This window comes from Pseudopodoces humilis, chromosome 15 (genome assembly GCF_049639895.1).
Source record: "Pseudopodoces humilis isolate 2021_Gansu_Grassland_sample_001 chromosome 15, ASM4963989v1, whole genome shotgun sequence".
NCBI lineage: Eukaryota > Metazoa > Chordata > Aves > Passeriformes > Paridae > Pseudopodoces > Pseudopodoces humilis.
In genome coordinates, this window is record NC_142214.1 from 18,967,225 (window position 1) to 18,983,821 (window position 16,597).

Consider the following 16,597-nt stretch of genomic DNA (forward strand, 5'->3'; position numbering starts at 1 on the left):
AGAGCACAGGACTGACAGTGCTTCCTGGAGTTATATGAGCTGGAGATAGGCAGCACCATCATTTCTGCTTTGTACCCAGATTTCCTTCCCAGCCCTGCCTGTGGCCTGTCATTATGCTCAGAATAACCTGGGAGTGAGCTGCTCATCTCACAGATGGAGAATTCCACTTGCTCTCACAATCCCAGTTCTCTCTCTTTGTTCACACCACAGATCAGATCAGCTGCAAGATGCTGGTGAGAGCAAACACAGAGAAGGCAAAGGGTAAGAGTGATAGGACAAGGAGTAATGGGACAACCTGAAAGAAGGGACATTTAGGTCAAATATTAGGATGAAATATTTTACTGGGGGTGGTGAGGCCCTGGCACAGGTTTCCCAGAAAAGCTGTGGATGCCCCAACCCTGGCAGTGCTCAGAACCAGGCTGGATAAAGCCTTGAGCATCCTGGTCTAGTAGGAGGTGTCCTGCCCATGGCAGGAGGGCTTGGGATCATCTTGAAGATCCACTCCAACCCCTGAACATTCTGTGAGTCTATGATTAATTTTTGACTTCAGGATCTTTTGGTAGTTTACATTTTGGCCAGTGCTGGCCTCCTACCAGCTGGAGGCAGCTCAGATCATAAAAACAAGGAACTCTCCCTTTCCCACTCTGAGCACTGTCTTTATCTGGACTATGGGATAAGTCTGATAACTTGGATTTGGAATGCTGAGACAGCTTGGGAGAAATGTAGGCTGGAACATATGGTGTAAGGCCTACACAGGATGTTTTCCTTAGGGGAAATCTCCTTCAAAATGCTCAAAGATGTGGCATGCATTGGATATGGAGCCCTCTTTTGATCTTGGTTTTATTTTAGTGGGATAATGAGATGCTGATGTTACTACCAGGCACTGCTTGTTTACATAATTATCTCTGATTGCTTTTGGAACAGCTCACATTGAAATTCCAGGAGACACCGACATTCTGCCAGTGATTTCAGGATGTGTTAAACACTGCTGGCACCACCTGACATGAGGTGTGCTGACCCCATTTGAATAATTTAAAGCTCATTGCAAACTCAGCCCCAGATGGAAATGAATATTCCCTCAAGTCCTGATTTCCCTGTGCATCACCAATGCAGATCCAGGCTGCCAGTCCTGCAGGCAGCCTCTTGTCCTTCGCTCAGCTTCTGACCCTGCCAGGACACAATCTACACTCTGCGTTTCCCTAATCAGTATTTTTCCCTTTTTTTAGAGGGTGCTCGTCTGTGGGACCCAGTGAGAGCAGCAGCTGTAAATGGGAGCCAAAACACACCCTGTGGCAACGATAAATAACTTCCATCCCGTGGCTCTCAACCATCTGTAAAACTTTTCTATGACAGAATTCAATCAGTGACACAAATCCTTAATTAAATATTTATCGTTTGAGCTGCAGATGTGAGTGGTGCCAAACCACAGGCATGCCTGGATGAGCTGGATGAAAAACCCTCTCAGAGAAAATGACTGGTTTTGAGCCTGTGCCACCAAGTGAAAAAGCACTTTTTGATCTACATCACACCCAGGGCAGAGGCTGCTGCACGGGTGGCAGCCCCTGCAGCCGTTTGGGAGATTTACAAATTTAGAAGGGGCTAAAAGAACCCAGCTAAAATGTTTTTTTTTAAAAATAGATTAAAATAGAGGTGGATTTCACTGAGTGGGTTTTAATTCGTAGTAGTGTTCAGTTAAAGGCCATCTGTTAAATTCTGTCAGGACCTTTGGGAGAGACACAAAGTTTGTTCCTGCAGTTCCTTGGATTCATCAGCACTCCATTCCTCTGGTTCCCAGGGGAGAGCCTGTCCCCTGAGTGTGTCTCTAGATGCTGATACTAAAGCATCTTCCTGAATAATCTGATAAAACCTGGTGCTTCTGGAGCTTTGCCTTTCTCTGCTGTTTCTGAAGCTGCAGCAGGTGATGCTGTTACAGAGCCATGGAGGGCTCACCCCAAAATAACAACACCAGGGCTGGACCCCAGGGAAAGCAGGAGCTGCCACTTGTTTCAGCCACTCAAGTGTGAACTTTCTGCTTGGTGTGCAGATGTGGAGCAGGGAAAAGTCCACATCAAAGACTTGGACTGAGAGCAGGTTATGATTTTGTAGCCAGCCCTAAGTAAAGATTAGGATAGAAACAGCTCCAGACTTTGCATTTTCACTTGGCATCTTGAGCCCAATCATTAATTTCAACTGATCCATGAGCTAAAGATAGAAAGAGATTAGAGTTTGCTTTAAAATCCAGCAGCTTAAGTTAACAATGCTTCTTGTTTTCTTTTGTCTGTAAATGCTGATTAAAAAGCCAGAGCTGACATTCCTAAATTCCCTCAGGAAAACGAACCTTGCCCCTCTGCAAGGAGGATCTGAGAGCAGCACAGTGAAGGGCTGCTTGTCCAGGTCTCACAGCTTTATCTGCTGCACAGAAACCAGAGCTCAGCGAGGCTGAGGTTTCTAACAGCACCCTGGGATGAAATCTCGAGCACATAAAGAACATCATTTTTATCCTTTTAGAAATGTTGTGGTTTGCAAATGATGCAGAGACAAGAGCCCATGGTCTGCCCTTGCTCTGCTGCCAAAAGGGCTCAGGTTGAGCTCAGCACTGGTCCTTGCACCAACCCAACAGCAGCTGCTGCCAGGAGATTTTTCTTAGCTAGAAAATCTTTGATTTTGTGGGGTGGATGGTCAAGCTGGGATAAATCTGTGTGGGCCCCTGTGCCCACAGCAGGGTGACTCTGCAGCCCTGGAGCTCTGGGGCTCCCTGCAGCAGGTATGGTTTGACAGGAAACTTCATTGCTCCCCAAGAAATCTCCCACTCCCCCCCAGCAGCAGAGGCTTGCATTTTATCTCTGGGCTCTGCTGCTTTCAGTGAGTACAAATGTTAAGTTCAGGATTTTGGATGTTTGATTCCCCTCCCCAGTATTTTCATGTCCTTTGTCAGGTGGAGTTCTCCTTGAAATTTGCTTTATTTTACACCTGATCTGCACTGTGCACTTCTCCTCAGTGAAACAGAAACACTGCCCTGCATGACCACCTCTTGTTAAAAGCTTTTTTTAGCTAAGCAGCCATAAATTAGACGGGAAAAAAGGGGTTTGAAACCATTCTTACCTAGAGAAAATATTTCCCATAGCAGCACTCCGAAAGACCACACGTCACTCTGCGTGGTGTAAATTTTGTCAAAAATAGCTTCTGGAGCCATCCACTTGAGTGGAAGCCGTGCCTAAAAGCCAGAGACACAACAGGTTGCCAGATGTGCTGTTACTGATCTGCCCAAGCCCAAGTTGAGGGTGACAATTGAAGCTCCTTGCACTCACATCTCCCTTCCGTACGTAGTCGGGGTCTTTATAAATATCCCTGGCAAGGCCGAAGTCACAGATCTTGACCACGTTGTTCTCGGACAGGAGGATGTTCCTGGCTGCCAAATCCCGATGGATGCACTGCCAGGGAATGACAGGGGGTCAGAGGGGGCTGGGCAAGAAGCCCCTGCTCGAGCTGGAAGCAGGAGAGCTTCTTTGGGAGCAGGGAAAGAAATGAAGTGTGGAAGAAATACACTGTGATATGCAAAATAGAGAATAACTCAGGGAACAAGCCAGAGTCAGGCTTCTGATTTTTCTGTCTGAAATAACTTTGCAGTTACAAGGGAGGGAGTCCTATTTTCTAATCAGCTGATCCATGGGAAATTTAGGAGAGGCCACAAAGCAGCTGCAGCTCCATTTGCCAGTGCGGGTCCATGTGAGATGGGATCACCCTGCCCAGGATTTCTGGGGCTGTCCTGGTGGCTGTGTGTGAGTGCAGGTTCAGTTGTGTGCACACTTTGGGCTGTGGCTTGCCCTGCACCTTCCTGAAAAGGCATTCCACAGGCTACAAACTGCTTCTTATTTATCCAAGAGGTGCTGACCTTGCTGACAGTCCCCAACACTTCTAACAAACTAAAGGAAGAGCTGGATACTCCCTCCTCATTTTTCAGTAGTGTTGTTGTTCACCACACTAAAAGGAGCTTTCTCTACAGGCCCTTTCTGTGTTTATTTATGAGGCAGTTCCACAAATTGTCTCACAATCTGTATTCACTCCTTCTACCTAAACCCTCCTGCTGCAGATGCCAGTCCCTGCAGCCATGACCGTGATGAATGTTCCTCCACAACCCCTTCAGTGCTAATTACTGCTTAACCACCAGAGCCAACGTGATCTCCAGCACTCTGATAGGAGAGCAAAAAGCAGATTCCTCAGACTCAAAAGTGTGTTTGGGTTTCTTCATATCAGACACTCTGCCAGAAGTTTGAGTGAGCTCACTTTTCGGGAGGCGAGGAACTCCATGCCTTTTGCCACCTGGAAGCTGTAGCAAATCAGATCCTCCAGAGTCAGGGGCCTCTTGTACAGATCCTCAGCATCTAGGAGAGATCAGAGACGTGGCAAAACCCTGCAGCAAGAGCTGGGTGGCATTGGTGCCACCCTGTGCTGGTGGCACCTGAGTGCTGGGGGTGAGATCTCTGCAGGGCTGCAGCTCTGGGTGAGCAGCCACTGACCCAGAGGCAGAAGATCAGATGAGGAACAAAGTTCCCTCATCCATTAGTCACTCATTCAGCTATGGGGAAACAACACCTCAGGCTGGGAGTGAGGGAAACTTCATAGACAAGAGCCCAGGGACAGAGTGACCTCACAAGTCTGGTAAAGCATTCCTACTTCTCCTCTCACACAGCAGGAGCAGCTTTTGTACACAATACAAAGCTCTCTTTTTGGGAGAAACTCGCAGTGGGGAACAGGCAAGGGGAAGAATTTGGGATTTCAGGGACAAGCCAAGCCATGTCAGGGCTTGTAAAGCATGTGACAGCGTGTGTGGCACTAACCAAGTGACAAGAAATCTTCCCAACAAAAGCTTGGGGATGAGGTGGGGTTCTTTTACCTTCTTCATCCTCTTCTGAGTCACTGTAACTCTTATCTTCAATAAATCCTGAGCTGGCAGAGCTGCCTGTGCTGGCCACGCTCTCAAGGCGCCTCTTGATCAGTTCAGTCAAATCACTGTTGGACTCATCCAGACTTTTCTCTGCTTGGTCAGAGCTTTCCTGGGACTGGAAATGGCATAAACCCAATTTTTAGCTTTGTGTGAAAAGCTTGGGGACTCAAAGTATGTGACAGAATGGCATAAGGAGAAAGGGTCCTCTGAAGATGAGCATTTGAACATGATGTTTCCTGAAGTGGGAATAAATAGGAAACCAGGTTTTATTAGTTCTAATTATAAACCAATAAAGCCTGGTTTCATATTTTTTCCGACTGATTATTTCCCTTCCACTGAGAGCAATATTCCACATCAGAGTTAGCTGAAAGCTGGCTGGGTGAGACTGAGAGGTGAGCAGAGAGAAGCTGTAATTCTCTTGCTGTCTTAGGATGGTAAAAATCCCCTCAAGGTGATGGGCACTGACATGTTTGTGCTGGGGAGTGAGGACCAACCAGCCCTCAAATCATGGCAACAATGGTGAGAAAGAAATCCTGGGTGACTGCACCAGGAAAATCTCTTTCACTCACACAAAGTCCCTCACGTACACAATAGCAATAATAATAATAATAATAATAATAATAATAATAATAGTAGTAGTAGTAGTAGTAGTAGTAGTAGTACTGGAATAATCTGAGAAAATCATCTTAGTGAGGTTGCAGTTTCTGGCAGGGCTGGGATCACAGAGCCTGTTCCACACTGGGTATTCATGAGGAGGAGTCAGTCCCATCCCTCCCCAGCTCTGATTTCTGCTCCTGTGTCCTGCTCCCATCCCAGCCCAGTCTGTGCTGGCACAGATGTTTGTGTGGATGCAGAGAACTGTTAGGGAACCAAACATCTGATTGGTTTTGATGCAGAATATCCATCATCCAGACACAGATCTCAGGGCTGGCACAGGGGAAGGGACAGAAGATGGGAAAGCGCAGATGGGGGAAGGATGAGCTGTTTTCACTTGGGGCCAAGAAACAAAAATCCCCGAGCCAGATTTGTTTTTGGGAGGGTTCACCTTCTAGTTCAGTTAATGCCATTGGTTCACTAATATTTTTTGCCCCCCTTGTGCTGGGAAGTATCTCACAAGTAATTCCCTCTCCTTCAAGTGCTCTGGAGTGTTTGGGGACTTGGAACTAATTCTTTAGGAGATGCTACAAGAGGACATCACTGAGATCCTGCAGGGGAGAAAAAAAAAACAATCCCTCTTCTTGCTTGTACAAATTAAAATGTGGAGAGAAAATAAAGTGCCCATAGAAATACCCAACTGCTTCTGTGCCAATGCAGAGCAAATCCAGCTTTTGTCAGTGGTTGTTGATTCCCTGCCTCGAGACTGTGAGAAGTCTCAATTTCTTACCTTGTATGCAATGAAATCTCCTCGTTTCCCTCTGAGATAATTGGACAGATTTCCGTATTTGCAATATTCCACTATGACCATTAAAGGACCTAAACCAGACAGTGAAAGTCAAATGAGTTTTGAGGCACTGCAAAGCACGTAATTCTAATTTATCCTACCAAATCCTCCTCAAAATAAGTGGCATTTCTATTGTACAGATGAGGAAATGAGGAAACACAGGAGTGACACAGCCAGCAGGGATGTGGAGAGAAGGAAACACATCCTTAGTTTTCCCCATCGGATGGTGACAGTTGGTATTTATTCCTAAATTATAAACAAGAAGAATTCAGGATGATTAACACAATCCCAGATGCTGTTAAGGTTGGTTTGCTGTGTACATGGAATAGTTTTCATTTTCTCTGCTGGCTTCACAATTGTTTGTTTTGGGTGGAGCTGATGCCACTAGAGGAAATCAAAGTATGCAGGGCCATAGACAGATCTAAATGAAAAGCTGCAAAAATACTCAGCCTGAAGTTTCTGAAAGCCTGGAAAGTGCCCTCACTTTCTTCCTTATTCCTCTGCAAACCACAGTAGATTCAGTGCTGCTTTCACAATGATGCAGGTTTTTAAGAGCTGCTTGAAATGCTTTTTAATTGCAGTGAGAGATGTTAGGGAAGGGATAAGCTGCATTCTGCACCTTTATTTTTTGTAATCATCAAATGTAAGGTAAGGTGAATTCATGGGACTGGGATGTGGATAAACATGGAATATTATCTACCCCAGACACCGAGACTTTCACATCCAGAACGTTTTTCTCTGGAGAAGGTCTATGAGGAGTTTGCACTTCAAAGGGGAAGCGCTGAGAGCTGCACTTGGCCTTGGGGAAGGAGCTCAGCAGGATTCCTGCAGGAATTCCTGCATCCTCAGAGGGAACAGTGACCCCGGGACAGTGTGGGGCAGGGAGAGGAGCAGCCTTTGGGTCCCACAGAAAGGGAGATGCTGAATTCCTGCAGGCAGAACCAAGCCCGTGGTGTTCCCTGTGGATCCCTGCAGGCTCTGCACTCACCCCAGCCTTCCAGCCCTGCCTTGAGTGCACACCCTGGGGCTCTCCAGGACCCCCAGTGCCTCTGCCTGCAGCTGGAACAAGCCTTAAAACCTTGCAGTGGCTGCAAAAACACCAACCCCAAATCCCCAAAGGCCAGTGGTTCCAGTGCTGACCCCAGAGCTCTGCTCAGTGCTGGGATCTGGCCCTGCTCAAGAGATTTGGCTCTGAAGAACCCAAAATCCAATGTCCCTCATGGATGCCCTGAGGAAATGCAGATTCCAGAGCAGCTTTAAAGCTCTGCTTAGTGATTTATTCATGGTTTTGAAACACTTCCTAGACATGGCCTCCTCTTATTTTGTTCCCTCATTGTAAAGCACACACCGCATTAGTTCTGACTGCTGAACATCAGACACTCCGCCAAAGTGTTAAATTCTGTTATTTGGTACCTTGTTAAAGTAATGTATATGCATACTTAATACCAGTCTCCATCAGGAATACAACTTACATAAAGCCTAGCAGGGGAGGGGAGAGCTCTGGAATTTCACAGGAGCTGGGATCCATGTCTGCCTCTGGAGCTCAAGGCTGTGCTCCTTTAGTCTGCACTTGCACTGCCCCAGGCTCCTCCGTGCCCTGTGAGGTCCTGCTGCATCCCTCTGCTCCAGACTCTGCCCCCAAAGGTGTCCCCAGGCAGGGAGGAGGGAGGGTCACCCCACCCAGGATGGGCCAGGCTGGACAATGGGAAATCAAAGAACTCTTGGGAGAAAAAGGTTTCTCAGAAACTGGGAAATGAGAGCCTTTGATCAATCCTGAGGTGTCTGTGCAAGCAGAACTCTGGGGCTGCTTTGGTTAAGAACCACTGAGCCCTGGTTCTGCTGCCAGGTTTGAGGCCCCTGTTTGTCCTGAGCCCCCTCAGGGACTTGTCAGCACAGCACAGCATTCCCAGTATCACCAGCATTCCCAGTGTCACCAGCATTCCCAGTGTCACCAGCATTCCCAGTGTCCCAGCCCCTCTGCTCAGTCCCAAGCAAAGGCTCCTGGCTGCTGCACCTGAACCCCAAACCCCTCCAGCTGGAGCTGCCCTTGCTCCCACACAAGCTTTTGGGGTCTGGAGTGCTGCAGTTGTTGGGATCTCCCCATCCACGTCTCCCAGATCCCAGCAGTGTCCATGGCTGCTGTTTCCTGAGGAACCAGAACCACCTTGCTGGAGGAAAGATTCCTTCCCTGGCTTCCTCCCAAAGCTACCTCACTGAAGTTTTCCTTTTCCCTCGTGACTGGACAACAACTGTTGGGAACTGATGGTTTTGGGCTGTGAGATGATGAGAGATCCATCTCTCTTGAGTTTCCCCCTTCACTTCTTTCACTCTGGGGTTTCCCTTGCCCTCAGGTCACCTAAACCTGTCTGTTGGGGGTGGTTTTGAAGATTTTGAAGGCCAGCAGTGAGGAGCCTCCAGAGCTGCTCCCCTGAGGCTGAAGCACAATGAGAGGCCCGGATGCTTTGCAGTGTGGGAAGGCATGGTTTAGTGACAAAGGTCTGAAATTGATGGGACTTTGCATGATGCCAGCTCAGCCCTGTGGAAATCCCTGCTCCTGCTGCACCCAGGGCTGTGCCAGGTTTCCTGAACACAGGGCAGAGCCTGCTGGGTTTGCCTGGAGAGGGTGAAGTGTGGGGAAAGGGGAGGCTCAGGGAGCCAAGGGCTCAGCCTGGTGCATCCTCCTGACAAGGCAGGGAAGGAGAGGGAGAAGAAGCCTGGAAATGGCCACGGGGAGGAATTGGGCACCTCACTGCAATCCAGTGTTCTCCTCCCTGCAGTGCAGAATCCCTTTTGGGAACAGGCCTCCAGAGAAAGGTGACATCCCTGGTGGGAGAGCCCTGGGTGGGATGAGGCCACATCCTGCAGGAGCAGCTCTCCTGTGAGCAGAGAGCTGGAAATGGCTGCACTTGCACTGGCTGCACCACAGGCACTTCCAAACACCCAAAAAGTGTCAGAAAAGTGTTTTCTTTTCTGCCCCCCATTTACTGAGGACACCTCACCTCCAGCTTTGGTGCAGGCTCCCAGCAGGTTGACCACGTTCAGGTGATGTCCTATGTGGATGAGGATCTTCAGCTCAGACATTAGAGCCTTGCATTCGTTAGTAGTTGCACATTCTGCTTAAGATAAACAGGAAAAAATCATCTTTACACAACAGGTTATTTTCAACAGGACACAGCAAGATCCTGTTTATCCTTTGAAACAAAACCCACCCAGGTTCCTCACAGTATCTTGGCTTTTCAGACTCTCACACACAGATAATAATTCATCCGTTTCATTGTCTGCTGACCTTTATGAAGCAGGATAACACTTTATCTTTTGGGTGACTCTTCCTTTCTCGAGCGTGGGTTATGGAGGGTTACGGTCCCTTCCCCCAAACCTGATCCCACAGAGCCTTTGCCAGGACTCAGGTTTGCAAGCTTAGCAAAGGCAGCCTCTGCAAGCCCCCACAGCACACAGCACGTGTCCCTTCCCCTCTGCTGGGCTGGGCATTCCAGCAGGACTGGGTTACAATACCTCAGAACTCCCCACTGCAGGTGGTGAGGAATCCACACATCTGGAAGCTGTCCCAAAATGTCCCAGAGAACGCACAGCATTATGAAATCTCAGGCCTGTGAGATCTTATTGACCTGAGAAATACATTTTCTAATACCTGTGTGTGAGCCATGAACCTGACAATGGAGGCCCTGGTTGGCCAGTGACATTATTTTAAGGCAGGCACTCTCAGACCAGAAGGTTTTTCAGATGCTGCTTTATCTTCCCAAAACTTCCATGATGTATTTTAACAGGAGAGGCTTTGGCCTGTTTCTTTTGCATCATGTAAGATTTAAGGGTAAAGAAACAGTTATGCAACAAATCATTTGGTGTGACAGGTGTAACCTCTTTATCTGTTTGGAGAATTCCCCATAATCTTTCTCCAAAGTGTGTCATAAAGAAGGAGCTGTTCCAAGATTCCTTCAGCCAGCAGTGTTTGGTGGTATCACTCCTGATTTCCCCTGGCATGTGCTGAGCACGCAGCCAGCTCAGAAATTATTTAGATAATTCTGCACATTGAATTTTAGCCTTCAATCCAGAAGAGACCCGAGCGTGCTGCATGGAGATGGCAGAAATGCAGGCGTCTCCAGAGCCTTTTGAATTCCCTGGATGGACTGACTGGTGCTAGAGAATCTGCTTTTTTCATGGAAGTGATGAATTATGGGCACGTTAGTTGGGGAGGGGCAGACCAGAGCAGGAGGCAGCTGCCTCCACTGGGGGAGGGAGGTGTAAAACGATGGAGAATCTGCCAAATATTGCTGAATAAGTGCTGGCAGGGCAGAGCTGACATGAGGATCAGCTGGGAAGCGCAGCATGGAAGGGAATGAAACCCCAGAGCTGTCCAGGGCAGCGTGTTTTGATGGAGGTGGGACTATGTCTGGATCAGGGATTTCTAGGGTATTTCAGGGATCTGGAAATGGGCATGGAGCAGAAGACACAACAGCAGGAGAGAAGATGATCACAAGGATGAAAATAGAGAGGGGAGACCAGACCTGAAGGAGGTCCAGAGAGGTGATAAATGTGTGTTTTTATGATTTCAGAGAGATGGGAGTAGCAGAGCTCCAGGAGAGGCGGCAGAAGCCAAGCCCGGTGGCAGCAGTCACTGTCTGGTGGCATTGCAGGGGTTAAGGATGTCATGCAGCAGGATGGAGCTGTGAGGGCCATGGCAGCATGGACTGAGCTATGGGATCACCCTCTGGAGCAGGCCCAGGCCCAGGCCCAGCCGGCAGCGTGTGGCTGACGCGTTCATTCCTGGTGTGTGCAAACCCAGCGTGCAAGAGCGGGCTCCGAGTTCCCTCCTTCCTCCACCCAACGGGAAAAGCTCCCCTTCATTTCAATAACTGCAAGCAAGATGTCTCCAATTTACTCCCCTGGCACTGGGGTTTTTCCAGCCCCTTGAACTGTTCTCCATCTGGAAGGCTCAGCTCCAATTTCGGGCTATCTCGTGTAATTACGCTCCACAATCTCTTCCCCTCCTCACCTCACAGACCTGGAAGCTGCTGTTTTCTTCCTCGAGGAATACAAGCCTTACTCAGCAGCACAGCTGCTGGCGTTTCCTCCCCTCACATCCAGCCAGGATGGCTGATTCCCACATGGAAACCCACTCCCCACAGGGCACAGCGAGCCTGGCAGCCGAGCACCGTGCCCCTCGCTGCCCCCCGCCTTCCCTCAGCGTCCTCTCAGAGGGATTTCTGTACCTTTCAGCATTTTTACGGCAACTGTTTTGCAGGTTGAAGATTTATCAATGCCAAAAGCAGACGCCTCCACCACCTTCCCAAAAGCACCATGACCCAGAGTTTTACCTAGAGAAGCAAGAGTCGAGAGTGAGCCCAGGCTGCACCAGGCAGGAGGGGACATGCAACCTCAGCTGTGCAGGAGAACCAGGCACAGGGCACGGCCACAGCAGCCTGAACCACATCCTGCAGCATATGGATAGCCAGGGATCTCTATCCATATGGCCTGGATGCAAGAGAGCACGGGAGAGAACAGAGGAGGGGAAATCCCTGCGCTCACCGAGGCTGAGACCTACAGGGATTGAGGGGAGAAACTTTACCTGGGGCTGTCTTGGAGCCCAGGGAAAGCTAATTGTGTTAATAAGGGTTAATTGTGGCACCCTGATCTCTCATGGATCAGGGACAGAGCCAGCAAGGCACTCAGGGAGTCACAGCCCTTTAACCCTTCAGTTGTTGACATTGATTTGATGGGAAAACTGCACTAAATAGGATTTAGGATGATAATTTTTCTTTCTTTTCCCTTTAAGTTGGTGCTACCTGGTGTGCTCTGAGGGCTCTGATCCAGCCTCTGGTTTTTTGGTTCTGCCAGTTTGACTCTGTCCCACCATCACCTCAGATTTTGTGATTTTTGTCTGCCCTCTCCTCCTTCCACGTTTTCCAGCTGCAGCACTGAGAGCACACATAAATACAGATATATTCCCTGCACTCCTCAGTGCACACAGATGTTACAGTTTTGCTGTACAAACACAGCCAGCTTTTTTGCCTTTTCTCACTCCATCAGCCAGTGAGCTGAGCTGTTCAGTGAAATGTGGCTCATTTTTCCATGAGAGCTTTTTACAGCTCAAAGCTGAGTTCTGATGGCTGATAAGGAAGTGATTATTTGATGAATTGATAGCTTTCTTCAAAAGAAAATCCACTTTCCTTCTTCCTCTAAGGGAATGAAATCACACTTCTGGCAGGGACAGTACCTGGAGGTATCTTTCCTCCCTGCCAAGAGTTTGGCTTCCCTTTCCCAAGGAAAAAAAGTGGCAGCTATTTTGACAGATTCTTTCCAAATCCCTCCTTTCACCCTGAACTCTGGGATCCCAGATCCAAAGGTGGCAGTACCCTGGCACTGTGCTGGGTTCTTCCTGGCATATCCAACAGCTCCACTGCCTTTGGGAAGCATTTGGGATCATCCTTCCCCCCCAGCTGTGACCCCAAATCACTCACCCAGGCGCAGCCTGTCCCTGGGGAACTCCCATTTACTGCTGTCGTAGGGCAGGCGGTCACACTGCTCGTCAAGGGGCATCTCCTCGGGGTCCATGATAATTGACAGGTATCCTGTTTTAATATCTGTGGCATCGGGCTAAAAACAGAGCAGGGAGAAATCATTCAGGGGATTTACTCTGCAATTCCAAAGGGAGGGAGCTGCCCGGGGAGTTCCCTGCCTTCCAGGCAAATTTATTCTGAGCCAGGAATGCATCACTGCAGTTTCCTCCTCTGTTCTACAGCTGGGACACAAATGGTTGTGTGTGGCTGCCACTCCTGGCTCTTGGTGCTGGGAAACACAAAGTCTACCTGCATTGGCCAAAGGAAACCACTGATTTTCCATGGGAACTGCAGGAGCTGCACTTCCTGCTGCATATTTTGGCATTGTCACCGTGTTTTGTTCTGAGGTGTTGATTCCCCACAGTTCTGCACTTCCTCCTGCAACTTACTGCAATTTAAAATTGGTGGGAAGCTGCTGGAAATTGCGATTTGTGATGCTGCTAAAGTGAGAAATTGTGGTTGGGTGGGTTCTGTGAGCAGACTTGCACAGGTGTGAAGCGTAAGAGGAAATTCAATGTTGTCCACAGCTCTGGTAACCTGAGGCCAAGGACGAAAATGTGAATTTAATCCCCGTGTTTACAAGAGGAGGGGAAATTTTACTCAAATGTTGGAGATCAGCAGCAGGACTGAAGTTTGGTGAGAGCAGAGCAGAGAGCTGTGCTTGCCTTTCTGTTTGCTGTTTGTTTCAGGAGAAACCCACCTAAATTCTTGGGACATTCACTGCAGGTTTACTTCTGGAGTCACAAAAGGGAGGAGGAAAAAAAGCAAGGAGATGAAATCAGCCGTGTGGTTTGAGCTCATTTCTAGAGCAGACAGCCTGGAATCTTTCTTTAATATCTTTTAGAGTCAAGTGCTGAAATCAAGCCCTCATTTTAGAGGATTTAGGGTATTTTTTTATAATTCTCACAAGCCAGTTTGACTCATAAAAAGGAAGGAGCCTGATTTCATGGGTCCACAGAAGTGGCTGGAAACCTCTCAAGTGCGAGGGTTCTCTGGAGAAGTCAACACAAACCATGGGCTGAATTTTACTGGGACGTTTTTCCCAGTTTTTCTACCATTTGTCCCTAAACTCTGGAGCTGAGGCAGATCCCAGCCTTTGTGCAGGACGGGAGCTCTCTCACCTTTCTCAGTTTGCGAATGAAGAGGGTCAGGAGGAGCCAGAAGAGGGTGGCAGCCAGCCCCGTGCACACCAGGATGATCACCTCAATGTTGGATTTCTCCTCAGAACCTGTGGGTGATGTACAGCCAGCTTGGAAACGTGTCCAACATCCCTGAGGGAGCCTGCTGGAATTCTGCATCCCCTCACCTTGGATTTTGATGAAGGCTGACGTGCTGTCCTGGCCCAGGTCGTTGGAGGCGCGGCACTCGTAGAGCCCCTCGTCATCCTTCTTCACTCTCTCAATCACCAGGGTGTTGTTTTCCATGGAAATTCCTGTTTTAAGGCATTTTGGTTAATGTTGGCACAATAACCTACCTGCCAAAAATGCTTTTAGGAGACAGGAGTGAAGGTCAGCTCCCATCCATGCAGGCTCTGGTGTCAGGACACATTTTAATCCTCTGCTCATCCTGCTCTGGCAAGCTTTCCTGACTTTTTTTTTTCCTCTTCAACACCTGGATCAATTATTTGGCATCATTTAAAAAACAGCAAATGTGGCTGTTGATTTAGAGTGGGTAGAAGCTGGAAACTAATCCAGAAGTTAGCAAAGGGATGCAGGATTGGTGCTGACAACAGGAAGACTCTCTAGGAAAAATGGGAACTCGGTGGAGTTACTGAAGGCTGTGGGAAGGGATGTGGTTTCTAACATGGGGAACATGGAACTCAGGCACTTCTTGGAATGGTGTGAAGCAATCCTGGATCCACAGGCAGCCAGGTGACTCTTCTACATTTAATTTTTCCAATTTCATTTTTCCTGATTTGTGGTACCACAGCTACAGTTCATCACTGAGGGGATGACTGGGGTGGAAATAGGGAAGTGGGTCAGGCTTGGAATCCAAAAGGGAAGGACATTTTGAATTTCTGGGTGTTCTGCCTGTGGAACCTGTTGTTAACAAGAGTACTGCACACAACTTGCCATGCACTGTGCTGAAATATTTACCTTGAGGTGTTTTTTCCAAATATTTTATTTATGTTTCCATTGGTTGGATGAGTTACATGCTTGTCCCTCTAGAATTATTTATAAAATTTCAGGAGCTATAAAGAGTTTCTCTCAGAACATTCTGATCTGAATTATGGATGATCCTAGATTTCCTAGCTAGTCCAAGTTGCAAAATTAAAGTCACAGGAGCAGCTACTGACATGGGATTCTCTATGGTTTATGGGAGGATGCGGGACATACTCAGCTCTGCACCGGGGCAGCCTCACCTGCAGTGCAGTTTTGAGCACCAGAATATAAAAAAGACATTCAGCCATTGGAGAGCATCCAAAGGAGGCCATGAGGATGGGGAAGGCTCTGGAGGGGCATTTTGAGGAGAGGCTGAGGGCACTTGGTTTGTTCAGCTGGAGGAGACTGAGGAGAGACCTCACTGCACTCTTCAACATCCTCATGAGGGACAGCTCCAACCTCTGCTCCCAGGGACAGCACCCAGGGAAGGGCTGGAGCTGGGCCAGGGCAGGGTTTGGTGGGAGATCAGGAAAGGTTCTTTCCCCAGAGGGTGCTGGCACTGCCCAGGGAATGGTCCTGAGGCTGCCAGAGCTCCAGGAGCGTTTGGACAGCGCTCCAGGGATGCCCAGGGTGGGGTTTTTGGGGTCTGTGCAGGACCAGGAGCTGGGCTGGATGATCCTGTGGGTCCCTCCCAGCTCAGCACATCCCGTGACTCTGTGGCACGGGGCTGGGAAGGCACCTGTCTCAGGTGAGGGAGCTGCAGGCTCCGGTGAGGGAGCTGCAGGCTCAGGTGAGGCTCCCTGCCCATGGTGGCTCTGTAGGGCTCATGGATCTGAGAGCACATTCCCATCACTCTGCTGTGGGAAACAAAGGACATTTCCCATGCCACAGCGTGCCCTGGACCCCTCTGGCAGGTGACTTTGCTGCAGTTTAGGGTGATCAGGACAGCTGAGAGCTCAGGCCTGTGTTGCCAGACCCACCTGACACAGGGGCACCCCGGGGCCCAGTTCTGTGCCCAAGCTCTGATCTCACACCTTATCAGTGCTCCCTGATTTCCCAGAGCTGTGCTAACCTGTGCTGGGCTGGCTCTGCACACAGCAGCTCCCTCTGACCTCAGACTTGGAGCTGGAGACCCCTGCATGGATCTGTGTGTGTGCTCCGAGTCACGGGTCCTGCACCACGGTCACCCTGCCAGTCCATGATCCACATTCCAAACGGTTCTGGGGAGCAGGAGCTCACCTGAGGCTGCTGAGATGGGGTAGCCGTTCTTCCTCCAGCTGACCCGTGGCTCTGGTGTCCCACTCACCCTGCACTCCAGCAGGATCTTGCCGCTGATGTTCACCTCCATGTCCGTCAGGTTCTGGATCACGAATGGCGCCGCCTTGGCTGCAGCCACAAAGGAAAAGAGCCCCCAGTCAGGTTTGGGGAGGCCCTTCCCTCACATCCCCTCCTTGCACGGCCTCTCTGGGCTGGATGTGGCAAAGGTTTGGTCGACCAGTTGATCAAAAATCCCCCCCAAGCTTCTGGGAGGAGT

General features: G+C 49.2%; 1 protein-coding gene across 2 annotated transcripts in view; it reads right to left on the minus strand.

Moving 5' to 3' along the window:
• The window catches only part of LOC102108458 (vascular endothelial growth factor receptor kdr-like), a 124,925-nt gene that overhangs the window by 20,663 nt on the left and 87,665 nt on the right, over positions 1 to 16,597 (minus strand). Inside the window, exons 14-24 of one of the 2 annotated variants that reach the window (XM_014256468.2) lie at positions 16,303 to 16,449; positions 14,268 to 14,393; positions 14,083 to 14,189; positions 12,863 to 12,998; positions 11,615 to 11,719; positions 9,386 to 9,502; positions 6,330 to 6,418; positions 4,895 to 5,060; positions 4,285 to 4,382; positions 3,309 to 3,431; positions 3,103 to 3,214 (exon numbers count right to left, since the gene is read on the minus strand). In XM_014256468.2, coding sequence (XP_014111943.2) covers positions 3,103 to 3,214; positions 3,309 to 3,431; positions 4,285 to 4,382; positions 4,895 to 5,060; positions 6,330 to 6,418; positions 9,386 to 9,502; positions 11,615 to 11,719; positions 12,863 to 12,998; positions 14,083 to 14,189; positions 14,268 to 14,393; positions 16,303 to 16,449 — 1,326 coding nt within the window. The remainder of the gene's footprint in view (positions 1 to 3,102; positions 3,215 to 3,308; positions 3,432 to 4,284; positions 4,383 to 4,894; positions 5,061 to 6,329; positions 6,419 to 9,385; positions 9,503 to 11,614; positions 11,720 to 12,862; positions 12,999 to 14,082; positions 14,190 to 14,267; positions 14,394 to 16,302; positions 16,450 to 16,597) is intronic. The other variant, XM_005527505.3, reaches the window with a different exon arrangement.